This window comes from Cajanus cajan, chromosome 4 (assembly GCF_000230855.2).
Source record: "Cajanus cajan strain Asha chromosome 4, NIPB_CcT2T_4, whole genome shotgun sequence".
Classification (NCBI taxonomy): Eukaryota; Viridiplantae; Streptophyta; class Magnoliopsida; order Fabales; family Fabaceae; genus Cajanus; species Cajanus cajan.
In genome coordinates, this window is record NC_138520.1 from 1339911 (window position 1) to 1356223 (window position 16313).

The window sequence follows — 16313 nt, forward strand, 5'->3', positions numbered from 1 at the left end:
AAGGGATCCTTTTACTTTAAGAGTAAGTCTATATAGATTTATTTCGTTCAATAACTCATGTTCTACATCAAATTTCAACGATTTAACTGTTCAATTTCAAGTTCTTAATGCATAGATCAAATCTTAAAATTTTTAGAAAATTTAAAAATTATTTGATACTTCATTTCATTAATTCAAATTGACGGATAATCATAAAATTATTTTATACATTGATTCAAATTAATGAAATGAAGTATTAAATAATTTGTAAATTTTTAAAAAATTTACAGATTTGATTTATGCATTCAGAACTTGAAATTGAATGATTAGATCGTTTAAATTTAATGTAGAACATGAGTTATTAAACGAAGTAAGTTTAGGATCCAATTTTATATATTAAAAAGAAGAAGAAGATGAGTTGGTCACGTGCGCACGAGCTTGGGCGAAATACTAATACCGCGGGAAAAAAAAATATAGGTGGAGTTGGACTGGACGCTTAACTGCCATGCCATACCATAAATGAGAACTCAAAATCCAAATCCTCTCTTTGAATTTTAAAATCAAAGACTCTTGATCCTTTGGTGGTTTCGTTTGATTTCCCCAGCAAAAGAAAATAAAAATTGAATAAAAAATGCAGGTGAAAGCCCTATCATTAGCCCTCCCTCCCTTTTCCAACAATCCTGAGTCCCAAAGGCAAAGGCAGAGATTGTGTCTTCATTTGCGTCCTCTTTCACACCACAACCGTTGCTCCAAATTATCACTCACATCTCAGACCCATTCCCAAGAGGAACAATCTTCTATTTCTGACACACTAACTGCACACACTATATGGGCCCAAATGAAGCACATTGCCATGTTTAGTGGGCCTGCCACTGCCCTCTGGATCTCTGCGCCCTTCATGAGCCTCATCTCCACCGCCCTCGTTGGTCGACGCAGCTCCACTCACCTCGCTGCTTTAGGTAATCACTCTTCCATATTCAAATAACTTCCATTTCACTTCTCTTTTCAAGGAAATGTTTCTTTCTGTCGCCAGGCCCTGGAACCGTTTTTTGTGATAACATGAACCTCTTGTTCATGTTCCTTTCCATAGCAACTTCCAACTTGGTTGCTACTTCGCTTGCAAAAGGGGTTCGTTTTCTGCTTTTCATTCTAGTTCATACGATTATTATACTCAAACATTGCCAATTGAGAATGCAATTGGTGAAACATTCAAGTGCAGGACAAAAAACAAGTGCAGCATCAAATATCTATGTTGCTTTTTGTTGCCTTCATTTGTGGCTCACTCATGCTTTTGTTTACGCAATTTCTTGGCTCCTGGGCGTTAACCTGTAAGTAATTCACTCTAATATTATGCTTTTTTTAACACTAGTGCACAGACACTGTTACCTCTATATTTTACTTAGTCTTTGAGTTCTAGTCTTATATTTGCAAACATAATTAAATTTTAATTTTATATTTTATTGTTTAAAAATTTAAGAATAAAACCATTTAAAAAATATATATACCAAATCAAGTTATTGTATGTTATATATTACAACATACACGTCACGTGTAGTTTATATTTTACTAGTCTTGGCCACTTCATCATTTTATTGGGCAATGCCAAAAAATGGACAATAAGATTCTTTAGATACAAGAGTTTCCTTATTAGAAATAAAGAGTATTTTTCTTTAGAGAAACTCTAAAAAAATCATTTCTAAATTTGTATTCAAACAAATTCAATGTAATATACTAAAGTCGAACCTTCCATTTACAGCTTTTACTGGGCCAAAGAATGTACATATTGTACCAGCAGCAACCAAATATGTTCAGGTTCATTTTCTGTCTATTAATATGATCACTTTTCCATCTCTTAAGTGGTAGTGGTAGCTATAACTTATACTTCTTAATCACGTTGTTAAACTAGTGACTTGACTAGATAGTTTTGCACCTCATGTTGGGAAAACAGCTTAAATACAGTTACGATGGCTAAACAAAAATAATAAATTGGCCGGGTCTTGTTCATGTTGGGAAAATTTATTTCTTAATCTTTAGTCTATATTCTGGATCCCAATACCCTAAACAAAATATCAAAAGCCCTACGTGAACACCCAATTTTGGACAAATATTTTTTATTCTACTTATTTTTTATTTGATTTTCTTAATCTTTTCATTTTAGCATAAAAAATCAATCAAAAAATTCTTTTTATTTAATTGACTTGTTTAATCTATCTTTTTACTTTTTTTTTTGTAGGAAAAAAACATAAAATAAAACAAAAGAAAAAGAAAAAACCAAAAGAAAGTCTAATGAAAAAATACCTAAATTCATAGAAATTGATTGAGAATTGTTGTAGAATCACTAAATAATCACATATCAAGGGAGTTGTTTGTGATCTTTGTCAACCAAAATATCTTAGTTCCTCAATGGGACTGACATCTCTCGAGCTGACGAGCGAAAGGGAAACTGTGTAATGTGTGTTGGTATGTTGGGGACCGTAACTGATTAGTTCCGTGTATATTGATCAATTGGGATTCAGATAATCCACTAGTGGATCAATATCGATATCGTCTCATTAGACCGCATCAATTTTAGAAGTCTATGGACTAACTAAATTAAACCACTTAAAATAGCTAATATGATTGTATTAAAAATGATGTCCTGAATTGGAAATATGAATTTCCTGACATCTCGTTCTCAGATTGATTCTTAGATCTTTGACTTGAAAGAGAATTTGTGTTGATAGATTCGTGGCTTGGCATGGCCTGCTGTTCTTTACGGACTGGTTGCTCAAAGTGCAAGGTGTGCTTCTTCCCATGCAACATCTATTAATCATCTCCGCCTGTGTCTGAAAGCATGTGAGAGTTGTTATTTCTGATGGTTATTGAATTTTGCATTTGCTCATCATATTGTGAGATTTTATATCAGTGAAGTAGTGTAAGGAATGACTATACAGGTTACAACGTATATTATCTTTATATTGAGAAACTTTCTCTCTTTGTATCTTCGTACTATACAGTATGTGCTTTTGCACAACTTTTCCTGTTTGTCTCTTCATGTTTTAAACATAGCTAGACTCGGAGCATTCTTTCATTCATTGTCATATACAACAGTTTCATAAACACCATAGTTAAATTATGTGATAAAACTATTTCCATGTTTTTATGAATCTAAAGTCAAGACTTCTAGTTGCATGTTTACAAACTGGAAATTGCAATTGAAATTTTGCGTGGACATACCATTCATGATACCATTCATGACAATTTAGCTAGAAAAGGAAAATAACATTTAGACACCTAAAATGGTATTTGACACCTAGGGATATAGAGATAAAGGAGAAAAAGAAATATAAGAATTATAGATGGTATAATCTGATAGGAAGAGAGGTATAGAAAAATGATTGTTGTTGATTAGATGTTTCAGAAAATTGAGTGTTTTAAAAATTATTACTCGCTAGAAAATTCATCTCTTTTGGATGGAATTTAAAGTAACGCTGAAACCAAGTATCCTAATTTGCAATAGATGAATGCATTTCACAACATTTTTTGTTGTAAGTTTGAATTACTGAGACTACCTAGCCAGTCAATACCAACAAGGATGTTAAATAAATCAGTATTTATGTTGTCAAGTTTTAATCTTGATTTAGTCTTGGCATGAAAGATTCGTGGGGACCTCTGAAGGCTTTGGTCATTGCCAGCACTGTGAATGGCTTTGGTCATGTAATCCTATGCAGTTTTCTGCGGTATGGTATAGAGGGTGCAGCATGGGCAACAATGGCATCCCAGGTATGTTAAAGAAGCATTTATTAGTACGAGAGTTGGATCAATATTTTGTCCTTTTCTTTTTTGGGCTGGCTCATTCTTCCAATACCTCATTTGTCTAATTTCTTTGCAGATTGTAGCAGCTTTTATGATGATCGAAGCACTGAACAAGAAAGGATACAATGCTTTTGGTTTTTCATTTCCATCGTTCTCCGACTTCCTGCAGATATTTGTGATTGCTGCACCTGTGTTTGTGACGATGTTCTCAAAGGTAAATTAGGTCCTTTCTTGTGCTGTACTTAACTGGCTTGCTTGTATGTATATGCAGCTTAGATTCTTTCAGTGTTCTTAGGTGGCTTTTTACTCCCTTCTTACATATTTCGCCACAGCTAACGGTACTCATACAGTTGCAGCTCATCAGGTTGGCTTTACTTACAAAGTACATTTTCGTTGCCATATCCTTTTATGCATTGCATGGGATCAGTCTTTCATATATTAATGATCAATCCACAATTCACTAGGTTATGATTCAAATGTACAGCATATGTGTAGTATGGGGGGAGCCTCTTTCTCAAACCGCACAATCATTTATGCCTGAGTTATTGTACGGGTTCAACCGAAGTTTGAAGAAGGTTGGTAAAGTTCATACATTGTGAGAAAATATATGCAAATTAACTCATGTATAAACTAATTTTAGTTTTTAGAAAAACTTATTTTATTTTTCTTATTTTGCTTTCTTGAAAGTATTTGTAGAGAAGTTCATCGAAAAGGTTATGCGAAAATTGACTTCATAAATGGGTATGAAAGTTGTCACTTGTTTTTCGTAAGTGTAGCACACGATTTAAAAATGACGATACACTTATCTTCTGTTTTTCTCCCAAGTCCCAATACACTGTTAATATTTCATGAGAATATTTTAACAATGTTCAAAACGCTTTGTTATTCCATGACTTAAATTTATGTCTGTTCAAGCACATCTATTTCACTACTCACTGACGAAGGATATCTTGAGCTAATTATACGGAATGAAAGGATCTTGAGTCTTTGCACCTGAAAAAAAAGGACCTTGAGTTGTCCATCTGTCTTTTAAATGGAGCAGCATGTTTTCTATGGCCTCTAAAGGTTTAGGAATGTTAAACAGGCACGAATTCTGCTGAAGTCACTGGTGATTATTGGAGCATTGCTAGGACTAGTAATTGGTCTTGTAGGAATGTCCGTTCCTTGGTTATTTCCAAACATATTTACCCCTGATCTTAAGGTCATACGTGAGGTTAGTTATTCACTACTTAAATAAGTTACTTCATACGCTTTTACTCTTTCTGGCTACGTGGTCTTTACATTTTTAGCAGTATCCTGTAATAACTTTAATCGCTGGATACAAATGACTAGTGTTTGTTCATTATGAAAAAAACTCAAGTTTTTGCTATACTGACCATTTGCCTCCAGGTCAACTTATGCTATTGCTTGATTTGTGTCGCAATCTTTGGATTTGAAGGAATCAAGGAAATAATAAGGGGATAGACAGAGAAGGGGGGAGAATATACTCAAACTTCTCTTTAGAGACCCACTTGATTTATATTTTTGGTTTTCTTGACAAATTGTAGATGGATATTTATAGTACCTCATGATACAGTGGTCTTAAACACGGATTGAAACTGCACAACTCTTAGAAACTACAGTACCCATTTCTTTTGTTGTTTAAGGTTATAAGTTATAACATACAAATTAATAAATGTCATTAAATTTTTTATTTGTAGCAAAATTATTTGTTTTAATATACCTTATATCTTGTTTATTACTCTACATTCTCTACATTTTTGTTTCACTTTTTTTCTTGATAAGTGTAAATGGAAATGTATCTAAAACGTTTGATCCGATGAGATTAAACTTTTACAAAGAACGGAGTTATTATCAATTTAAATAATTATTTCCTTTTTTTGTTTTAATCGATAATTCAGTTGTGTTTTAATGCAGATGCACAATGTGTTGATTATGTTCTTTATTGCTTTATCTGTGTCACCCTGTACTCACAGCCTCGAGGGTACATTATTGGTATGTTAGATTTTTCCTTCCATTTTAATAGTTTCAAATGTCGAACTTTTGTATGAATGATGTGCTCTTATCCTGAGAATCAACTCTAAAAGTTAAAGTAGTTGTAATTCATTTGATGTATTCTAATGTGGTTTTCTATTCCTTGTTAGAAGGAATTCTGAGGTTTTTTTTTTCTTTTTCTGATCGGCTCTAATAACATATTTGATGGTTGTTCTCGTAAATATCAAATAAAGCGGAATGAAAATTTATGCATGGTAGATCCTATCAAATCCCTAAATAATTGTTGTATCTTATTCCCGTTGCTCCCAAAACTATTTCGTTACTGATATGCTCCATTTGCTGCTAAGTTTTCTCCGTGTATTATGCAACGGCATTTAGGTTCATATGAACATGCAGAAAGTAATTTGTTCTTATATTTTTTTTTTCCCTCATGCAGGCTGGCAGGGACCTTAACTTTATTAGCTTATCAATGAGTGGATGCTTCTCCCTCGGAGCCCTTTTACTATTGGTATATATGTCTACTTATAGACAGCATTTTCTCCTAAAGTAAATTTTGATGTAGCTTGAACTAATGCTTCTTTCTTTGTGTCAGATTGTGAGTAGTAGAGGCTATGGTTTGCCTGGTTGCTGGTGTGCTCTTGTAGGATTTCAATGGGTAAAGATTACGAAACAAACTCAACCTTTAAAGTTTTAAGGATTAAGCGTGTTTTTAGTTCATGATCTTTGTCAATCTTTTTTTTTTTTTGAAGTTCCTAAACAAATTTTATTTAGATTTAGTCCTTGAAATTTTTCTCCAACAAAAAATTTTGATGTCAAAAACCAAAATGTTAATGAAAGAAAAAGTTTAAGAATTAAAAGGAAAAATCGACAAAAGTTCAAGAATTAAAATTAGTTTTAAAAAAATCAGCAACTAAAGAAAAAAAAAATGACAATTTCATATGCTAAAAGCACATTTAATTCTAGTTTTTAATTTCCCGCCTCTCTAAATAATAGGAATTTTTTCCAGGCTCGATTCTTCCTTGCTCTCCGGCGCCTTTTCTCTCCTAATGGCGTTCTTTACTCTGAGGAAGACCAGTTTGAACTTGAAAAAATGGAAGCTGCTAAGTTGTGATTTTTCCACAAATTGTGCGTGGGAATTATTCGTGTACCCCAAGTTTTTTTCTTGCTAGATGTGTGACCTATTTAGCTGTCAAATTGTTTCTCATGGATGTAAAATTTTGTAGTTCAAACTGCTATTGTTAAAACCAGCAATGTATATAATGATGAACGAGTGACAACTAATTTGGATACCAGTACCAAAGGAAAATTCCAGGCTATCGCAGCAATACCTATAATACAAAATGCTTACCTACGCAGCACTTTTTTTCCCCAGGTTTTTATTCATAATGATTCGAAGGGGTAGAGTGCAAAAGCAAGTTGTTGCAATTCTAGCTGTAAAACTAATTTTATTTTTGCCACGGCATGTGGTAATCGAATCCATGTGTATCATTATTTGTATCAACATCTATTCAACACGTAACGAAACGTGAATATATGTAGTGTGTATATATATATACTACATACACGCTACGAGAAAAATCTAAATTATAGTTAGCACCGTGGCCGACACTAAAATTGTCGAAGTTAATCCAGTGTTGACTTTGTGTGGCCAATGCTAAATTGAAAAATATGAAAACTTGACACTAACATTAGCATTTGCTTGGTTGACACAAATTTAAATGGAAGATTATAGTAATTTGCGTTTATCAATAGAGACCAAGCTAAGATAACAAAAACGACTCTACTAAAAACAGTGGATAATACAAATAATCAATAAAGACTTAAGAATATCACCTTACATCAAATGAATATTTAATACTTAATATAAATATACATGTTTATATCTATTAACAATATGATACATATGTGCATTGACGGATCCATTAAAAAGAGAGTGGGGGCACATGCCCCATTACCATTATATATATATATATATATATATATATATATATATATATATATATATATATATATATATATATATATAAATAATATATTTTTATATAAAAAAATTATATTCTAATAAGATAAATATATATTTAAATTATCATATGTATAAAATATAAATTTAAAAGAGTTGTTTATTTATTTGATATTTATCAAATTTTTAAAGGAGATTAGTTCTTATATGTAATAAAGAATACTGTTTAATAACAAATTAATTTTTTTAGAAGTTTAATTTTTGATAAAATAAAATTTGTGGCATATATGTTTACCTTTTGTACTTTATATTTATGTATACATTGATTAAAAAAATTAAAATAGTAAAGATTGTAAGATTGTATACATTGATTAAAAAAATAAAATAGGAAAGATTGAAAGATTTATGCTCTATTTAAAAATTTTATTATAAAATATGTTTTAAAATAAATTATCATCTAAAATATTATATTATATATTAAAAACATGTTTATATTAAATAAATTAAACTTTATTTTTATACAATTTAATATATCTATTTTTTATATTTTTATTAGTATTAAATTATTATAAACTATATTTTTAGGATTGTAGTTTTAATGAAACATATAAAAAATATCTATGATAAATAAATAAGTCATTTTTAAGACATGTATTTTTTTTTAAATTAAGTTCATACCTACTAAATTATAATATAATATAGTCTAATCTAACTTATTTTCATTCTTAATCATAATCATAATTATAAAAGCTTGTAAAAAATAATTATAATATATATTTATACTTTTAAAAATTATATATAAAATTTTTAATATTATTAATATATAAATAAGTAGTGCCCCACTATCTAAAATTTCTGGATCCGTCACTGCATATGTGCATATAACACACAATGAGATATACGATTTTAAAACAACCTTTTCTATAGTCCTATGTTGATCAACACAGCTCAATAATATCATGCCTAAATGCCCAAAGTATTCTTAACATTCATCATCTCAACAACACAACAATATCATGTAAATTCAACATAGTTACACAACCAACATACATCTCACAACTCACAATATACATCTTAACTACACTTTCAACTCTTAACCATCATTCATCTCCAATTATCATCATATAATAAATAAACAACATTTAACAACTTAAACAAGCAACACTTATACATATTATTTTCATACTTAACAATGCATCAACCTAATAACATAATTTCATTCAGAAATCAGCACCTAACATCACACAACCAACGTCTGATACCGTCTAGGTGAACTCTCTATCTCACCCACGCTTGACCCTACACAACTCGTGCCTACCATGGAGAAGGTAGAGGTCCTTGGGACCTCATGCTAGGCATGGAAAAGTCTTACACCCAACCTCATTTCATGTAAAGAGTCTCTACTTGACTCACGTTCAATGTCACTATACTAACACTCGGTGTCATCCAAGCAAATAGTGTTGGCTTGATCACGCTGGGCTCCACTCAAGCCGAAGTCCAATGTCCTAAACTAGAGACTTCCCTGTATTGTCACGTCATGTGCCATTCAAATAATGTCGAACGTTATTTCAACCTAATATGAGTCTCTCTCCTTACGCCTAACACTACCAACCCTACACCTAACACTACCAACCCTACACCTAACACAACAAGATAGAAAGTCTCATGTTGAAACGATGCCTAGCATTTTAAAAACGCATTCGACATGACAAGTAATTTGTACTTATACATATCACGAATTTTGCTAAATTCATCTAAAACTCAGCCTAAATCACACATGCAATACAATAATATATACATATATGTTATATATAACTCACATACGACATTATTTTCAACATGTAACACATAATTCAATATAATCAATTTTCCTCTTCATGAACTCGAATCCAACTCTCATTTGCAACCCACTCTGATTTGATTAACTTAACCATGAATCTCAATGGAATTCATACAACATACAACTCATACATCACTACACAACTCAGTTACTCAATCAAAATCAATAAATCCAACTTCCCTTACCTCAAGTTCAATCCAAAAAATGAGGAAGAAGAGAACCCTAAAACTCCACACTACCACAATCAACAAATCTAATAGTTGGATTCAAGTCTCTAAGCACTAGAATTCATCAACAAGACAACGCAATAAGATCAGGTAAAAAGTAGGAGAAGATTTAGAGAACAAAGAAGCTCGTGAACCAAAGTCCTTCTCTCTAGAATCCTCTCTAAGTTTCTAATGAATAAAATTTATGAGACTCTATTTAAAATAAAACCTTATATACTCTTTCTCTTAGGGCCTAACAAATATTTTAATATTTATAGTGATTTATTGATAGTGAAAAAAACTTTATAATTATAATATATCAAAATTAAACTCGTAATAATTTTTCTTTCTATTTATAAGAAAGTACACATTTTAGTTCACAAGGATGAGTTGCCCGTGTTGAAAAATGGAGAGATAAGTCCACATATGGTAGGTGAAGTACTGAAGTAGTGCCAACCATGATATATATATATATATATATATCTTCCCACAGATCATGGACTGCGACATATAGACGAATAATGTTAGAAAAGTCGCTGAGGTGCGCTGAATTTAATTTTTTTTATTGAATGGGGAGGAAAGTAAAAATTTAGAAGTCATTCACTAACTTAATTATTTTGGGGGCTCTACAAGAAGTTATTCAGTTCAACATCAAAGATGTGCAGGATATGGGCCAATGGTGGGATGATGAAAGAATAGGCCCATTTGGGCCTTACTTGTGAGTGTGCTATTGAAAAATATACAATTACAAGTACAACAACAAAGAACTATTTAAATGTTAATATAGTCATCCTTTTTAAGTTTAATAGAATTTGAATATAGGGATTTCTTGTTGGTACCCAACATTGGGTAAATTTACCATTAATCTCTATGATTTATCGTTTTAAATAGAAAACCTCGCTTTTTACAAATGCGATCCTTCTTTGTCATAACATTGAAATATTTCAAAAAAGACAGACTGAATATAGTTGCAAGAAAATGTTGTAACGTCCTGGTACGGACACAATTATTTCTTAGAGCTTGTATTTTTAGATTTAGGTACAAAAGAGAGGAAATAGTTTATGAGTCCTAATAAAACAAAGCATGGAGGTTTGTTTTGCCTTAAGAGGATACCTTTTTTCGGGTGAAATAGCATATTCCTCATAGAAAAGAAATGGACGAATGAGTCAAGTAGAAGCTGAGACCCTCGTGAGCTTTGTCTCACTAACACAAGCAAAGATAATATAACTCGTGAAGAGGAAAAAGGAAAGAAAAAAAAAGAGAGTACTAGTGGATCCGAATTCTGAAATGTGGTGAACCATTGCCTTCCAACCCAAAAGATGTAAATTTTGGAACCCACAAGGTGTCCCAATTGCACGTGAGCCACTACCATGGTTCAATGTGGAGGTGACACCTTCTTGACACACTCACAAGCATCATCAATAAAATGGACCACTATAATATATATAAACCATTGCCTCGTGCATGTGCCCAAAAGCTACTATCCCCCACAATATATATGGATTCAAAAATAAATAAAAAATCATAATTAATTCTTTGCTTGTACTCTTTCTATGCAGGATCTATAGGCAGCTTCAAAAGAAAGAGATTCGACCTAATAATGCTTCAATTTTTTTGTTGTCTTTGTGTTTTTAATTTTATCCTTTTTATTTTGTTACTAATGCATGCTTAGTTGTTGGTTAGTTGAAACAAACCCATCTTTCAGTCTTGTTTTCCTCTGAGATGACCCCACAATTAGATCTTACGCCTTTTCTCTCACTTTTTAAGTTTACAAATCACCATCATTTGAGAAATTGATGGATTTGGATTATGATAGATTGTCTTTTAAATTGGAAGCAAAACCCAATAATTTTTTAGTACTTGCAATCGTCATCATCCTTCTTTTTTCTTTTTTTTCGCTTTTCGTTTCTTACTTTTCAATTTACTTCATGCGATCTTCATATTTCAATTGGCTTTTGCTCTAAATTAAATGCTTAGTATCGTTAAAATTAAACATGATAATTAAATCAAAATTGGTAAATACATGTTCGATTTTAATCAGATAAACTCCTGCCCCGCTATATTCATTTGGAGATCGTTGATATATTTATTTATTTTTAGTTGGAGTGGATTGAACGCAAAAAAAAAAAACGAAAAAAAAACTCAATCAGTTCTTTATTTGTAGAAAAATTATTTTAAATATACATTATAGTAATTTATTATTTAATTTTTAAAAAATCACCTCTCTATCTATACTATCTCCTTTTTCACGTTTCATTTTCATGTCTCACCCAAATTTTGTATACTCTCTTTTCTTACAAATTCATTTTCTCCTACCCATTACTGCAAACAAATTAGGTCAAACAATTAGTTAAGTTAACCCAAATCAAATGAGCCAAACCATTGTAAAAAGACTAAACTCAAATAAGATGAATAAAAAGAAAGGGGGAAAAAAGCATCAAGATGAAATTAAATAATAAAGCAAAAGTAGAGGTTTCAAGTCAAAGGGGTATGCATCACTAGAGTCTCAACTTGCGATGGCCACGCATGGTGGTCAAACAGTGGAGGGTGGTGACCATGATATGATGCAACGGGGTGGCAAAAGGTGGCTTTAATGGAGGTCTCGATGGCTTTGGTAGGTGTTTACGTGAGGGGATGATATAGTTCAAATACTTCAAATGGTTCAAAACATGACGATTGAGTTAATATGATTTTTTAATATAAATATCAATGTTAATACTATTTCTCTTCAAAAAAAAAATAATAAATATATATATATATATATATATATATATATATATATATATATATATAACCCAAATATCTAATTTACAAAGATTAAAAAATTAATTAATTTAGTTGATAACAATAAACTTATTTTTATTATTATTATTAACTAATTAGGGTGCATGATATGTACTTCTTCTTTCTCATAATTAATTTTTTTACCCTATTAACTAATTAGAAAAATATATTTTAAAGAATTTATAATTAATGTATTTCATTAAATTAAGAAAGCATGTTTAATATAAAAATATTTAATATATTAAACATTGTGAATTAAATCTTACTAAAAAGAATAAATAATTATTCTAAGTTAAATCTTATAAATAAGAACGGAGATAATATTATGTATACACAAATTAAAATATAATAGAAATATTAAACTTAAATTAAAGTAAGTTTTAATATATATATATATATATATATATATATGGATCATGTAGTATTGTGTTAATTTGTATAGTTGTTGATTAATTTTAATTGATTATTATTTTGTTTATACTTGTTATTGTTGTAGAGCTTTGGAGTTAAGGGATCCTAGGAGTTAAGTGGTCTCTAATATAGTCTCAAACAAAGTTAAATTGATATAATTTAAGGAAAAGTATATAATTTTTTTCTTAAAAAATTAATCTCATAAGTTTAATTCTTAAAAGAAGCATAAAGAAGTTAGAGAGAAGAACTTTGGAGCCAAAGATATCCTTCCTTCATTATGCTTCCGCTAATCCTTTCTAATTCCTTTCCTTAGATAGGCAACATAGTATATATTCGAATTCCAAACTTAGAGGTTGAGAATTCAAATTTGTGATTTGTGTGAAGAAGTCAAGTCTTCCTTCCCTCTTCCTCATTTATTCTCGATTTGGGATGATTTGAGGTAAGGGAAGTTTGTCATTAATGATTATTGTGTTGTAATTGATAATTTGTTGTCTAAATTCATCCATGTATGGGTACTTTGATTGAATTAAAAGTCTTTACTTTAGACTAATTTGGTTTGGTCATGAGGTAAGTAAAATCTGACCAATAATTATTTCTGTCAAGGATCGAACTCGAATACTACCCATACAAACGATTCAATTTTGAGTTTTAGTAATTCGTTTTAAAAAGCATTTACAAACTGTATCCAAACATATTCTAAAACAAAATTATTTACTTTGATTGAAAACAAATATATAGTTTCGATCATCGTAAATATAATATATATATTTTTTAATTATTTACAATGTTCATGTTGATATTAAAATTCAAAGTCTCATGTATACCAATATCCCATTGTTTGACGAGATTTTGTATCTTTAAATCGGATGGATGCTTCATATAGTAAAAGAAATTCTTGCAATTGCAACTTTATGCAAGAAAAAAATCTTACAAATACATGCACAAATCCTTTGACACTCAAATCAAATAATGTAGAAGATATGTACAAAATAAGCATAGTAAGTTACTTATAGACATGAAAGACATTATATATAAACAGCTAAACATCTATCATGGTTCAAATGCAACATATCAAAGCTTGATGTATATACCTCAAATTGTGCTTGATGAAATCAAAGCTTAACCCCCCACCCCCTTTGGCTCAACATGGTGTTGATCAACTCTTGCGAGGCTTGACTTCAAATGATAATTTCTCTGTTAAAACAACTTACAATTCTCTCCAGGGCCCTAATCATATTTCTCTATAGATTGATTGAAAAAGGGTGTGGCAATGGAAGAGACCACATCATATTATGAGTTTTCTTTGGATAGTTTTGCACAATGACCTTAAAAATTAATAGTAAAAGGTACAATTGTGACTTGTTAAAGGATAATCTTTGCCTTTTAAGTAGGCCTCATGCTGAAGAAAAAATTCATATCCTTCGGGATTGCACCTTGGTGCATTCCATTTGGGAGGCTTTGCTTTTGACTTATCAACCCACCCATGGTGAATTTTATAGTTATAATATGTCAAAGTGGGTCATTCGAAATATTAATTATAAATCTTCATCTTGGAGATCTTTGTTTGGGATAATGCTTTGGGCCATTTGGAATGTTAGGAATGATGTTATTTTTGAAGGATAGATTTGGCGAGATGAGAATGTAATGGCTAAAGCTAAGTTCACTTATCCAAAGGTTGGGTTGGCTTTGGGGATTGTTTGTCATAGAACATAAAGGGTGGAGATTCGAGAGTTATTTTGACAATTTCCTCCTCTAGGCACCAAGTTGGATTAAATTTAATGTTGATGGATCGATAAGAGTTGGGCAGCACTCATGCAAGTTGTGAGGGTGTTCTTAGAGATGACAATGACAGATGGATTTATGGTTTCTACAAGAATTTGGGTTTTTGCACCATTATGGCTGCAAGGATTCTGGGATATTGTTACAACTTTGGAACAAGCTTGGAGTTTGGGTTTTAGACACCTATGGATTGAGTGTGATTCGTCAGAAGCAATTTCTTTGTTTAATAAAGGAGTTCTTATATATCATCCCTATTTTAGTTTGATTCATTGTGGTCATTTGCTCTTCCAGAAGTCTTGAAATGTTAATATTATCCACGTGGTTCGTGAAGCAAACTTAATAGCAAACTATATGACAAGTCTAGCTCATAATGAAGATATTATTTTTATCGTTTTTAATGATCCACCGCTTGAGTGTAGGAGTTTACTTTGACGGGATGTTAAGGGTTATTCCTACTCATGTATCTCTATTGTGTAATTACCCTTTGACAATAAAAAATAAAAAATAAAATGCAATAGATCATATGACAAACTTGAAAGAGGTGTAGAACAATTGTCCTCATAAATGAATTTAATAATGCTCACTTTCTTGACTCTATTAATTTAATTTGATCTATTATTATTTTTATTTACATTTAATTGATTTTTTTCATTTATATTTTTTTAGAGTTAGTACATGTTAAATAAAATTTAAAATAAAATTTAATCGATTCAAAATATAACTAATTAATTATTTTTTCCGTAATAATTTTAATCCTGCACATTTAATGAATACATTACAATAATTTGTGTATTGAGTATCGACTAAAGCTTTTACTTATAAAACAAAAGATGACCACAATAAAATATGATAAGAGACATGCAGTTTAATTAGATTTAGTTTGACACACAAAAACGAGAAGGTTGAATTGAATTTCATTTTTTTTTTATTTTTAGTTATTTTAATTAAACAGTTTTGATTGCTTGTTAATTTTAATCAATTTACCGATTCACAATATATATCAATTTATAAACATTCTTAACATGGGTGTTGAACAGAGGAATTTTTTTTAATAATAATTTTGGACAAGGAAGTTTCTTTTTTAGGAAATATTGTATTGTGCTGCTGTATTATTTATTTAATATGAGAAAGCGTAAAAATATGGTTTGAAAAATAAAACAAACTGGACACTATTTGTAGGGACAACAAAGCAAACATCAATTTTTTTTGATGAGGTTCCTTCTATACTCGTTCGGAAACGGACGTTTGTAAACTACGTTAAATAAATTTGTACGTATTTTCATTATTGTGCAAATATGTTTTGGTTGGATTGAAATAAAATAAAGTTTACCTCTAAATTAAAATTCGAGCAGAGATCATGAATTATAATTTGTTGTACTAATTTGAATTTTGTTGTTATAAGTTATTACAAAATTACTTGCACAAGAAAATCAATTTTAAAAACTGAAAGTTCATTTAAATTTTAAATTAAGTTTACCATCACTTACCCAAACTAAAGACACAATTTGTCGTTGGCCATGGTCATGTCACGAATCACGATTATAAAATTTTGTTGCTTCTTTAT

At 30.6% G+C, this 16313-nt stretch overlaps 1 protein-coding gene across 6 annotated transcripts; it reads left to right on the forward strand.

Moving 5' to 3' along the window:
* Nucleotides 1-461: 461 nt before the first annotated feature.
* On the forward strand, nt 462-7127 carry LOC109803055 (protein DETOXIFICATION 46, chloroplastic). 6 transcript variants are annotated; one of them, XM_020364515.2, is made up of 14 exons: nt 468-938; nt 1013-1107; nt 1199-1307; nt 1736-1791; nt 2703-2814; nt 3617-3741; nt 3851-3988; nt 4070-4156; nt 4239-4349; nt 4859-4987; nt 5692-5769; nt 6206-6277; nt 6362-6424; nt 6776-7127. In XM_020364515.2, exons 1-14 carry the CDS (start codon nt 611-613, stop codon nt 6878-6880), a joined length of 1608 nt encoding a protein of 535 aa, XP_020220104.1. In that variant the 5' UTR covers nt 468-610; the 3' UTR covers nt 6881-7127. The 6 variants fall into 6 exon arrangements, with proteins under 6 accessions (XP_082930002.1, XP_082930001.1, XP_020220104.1 ...); XM_020364516.2 differs by having other exon boundaries at nt 470-938; nt 4070-4138; XM_020364517.2 differs by having other exon boundaries at nt 470-938; nt 2703-2758; nt 3603-3741.
* Nucleotides 7128-16313: the final 9186 nt, after the last annotated feature.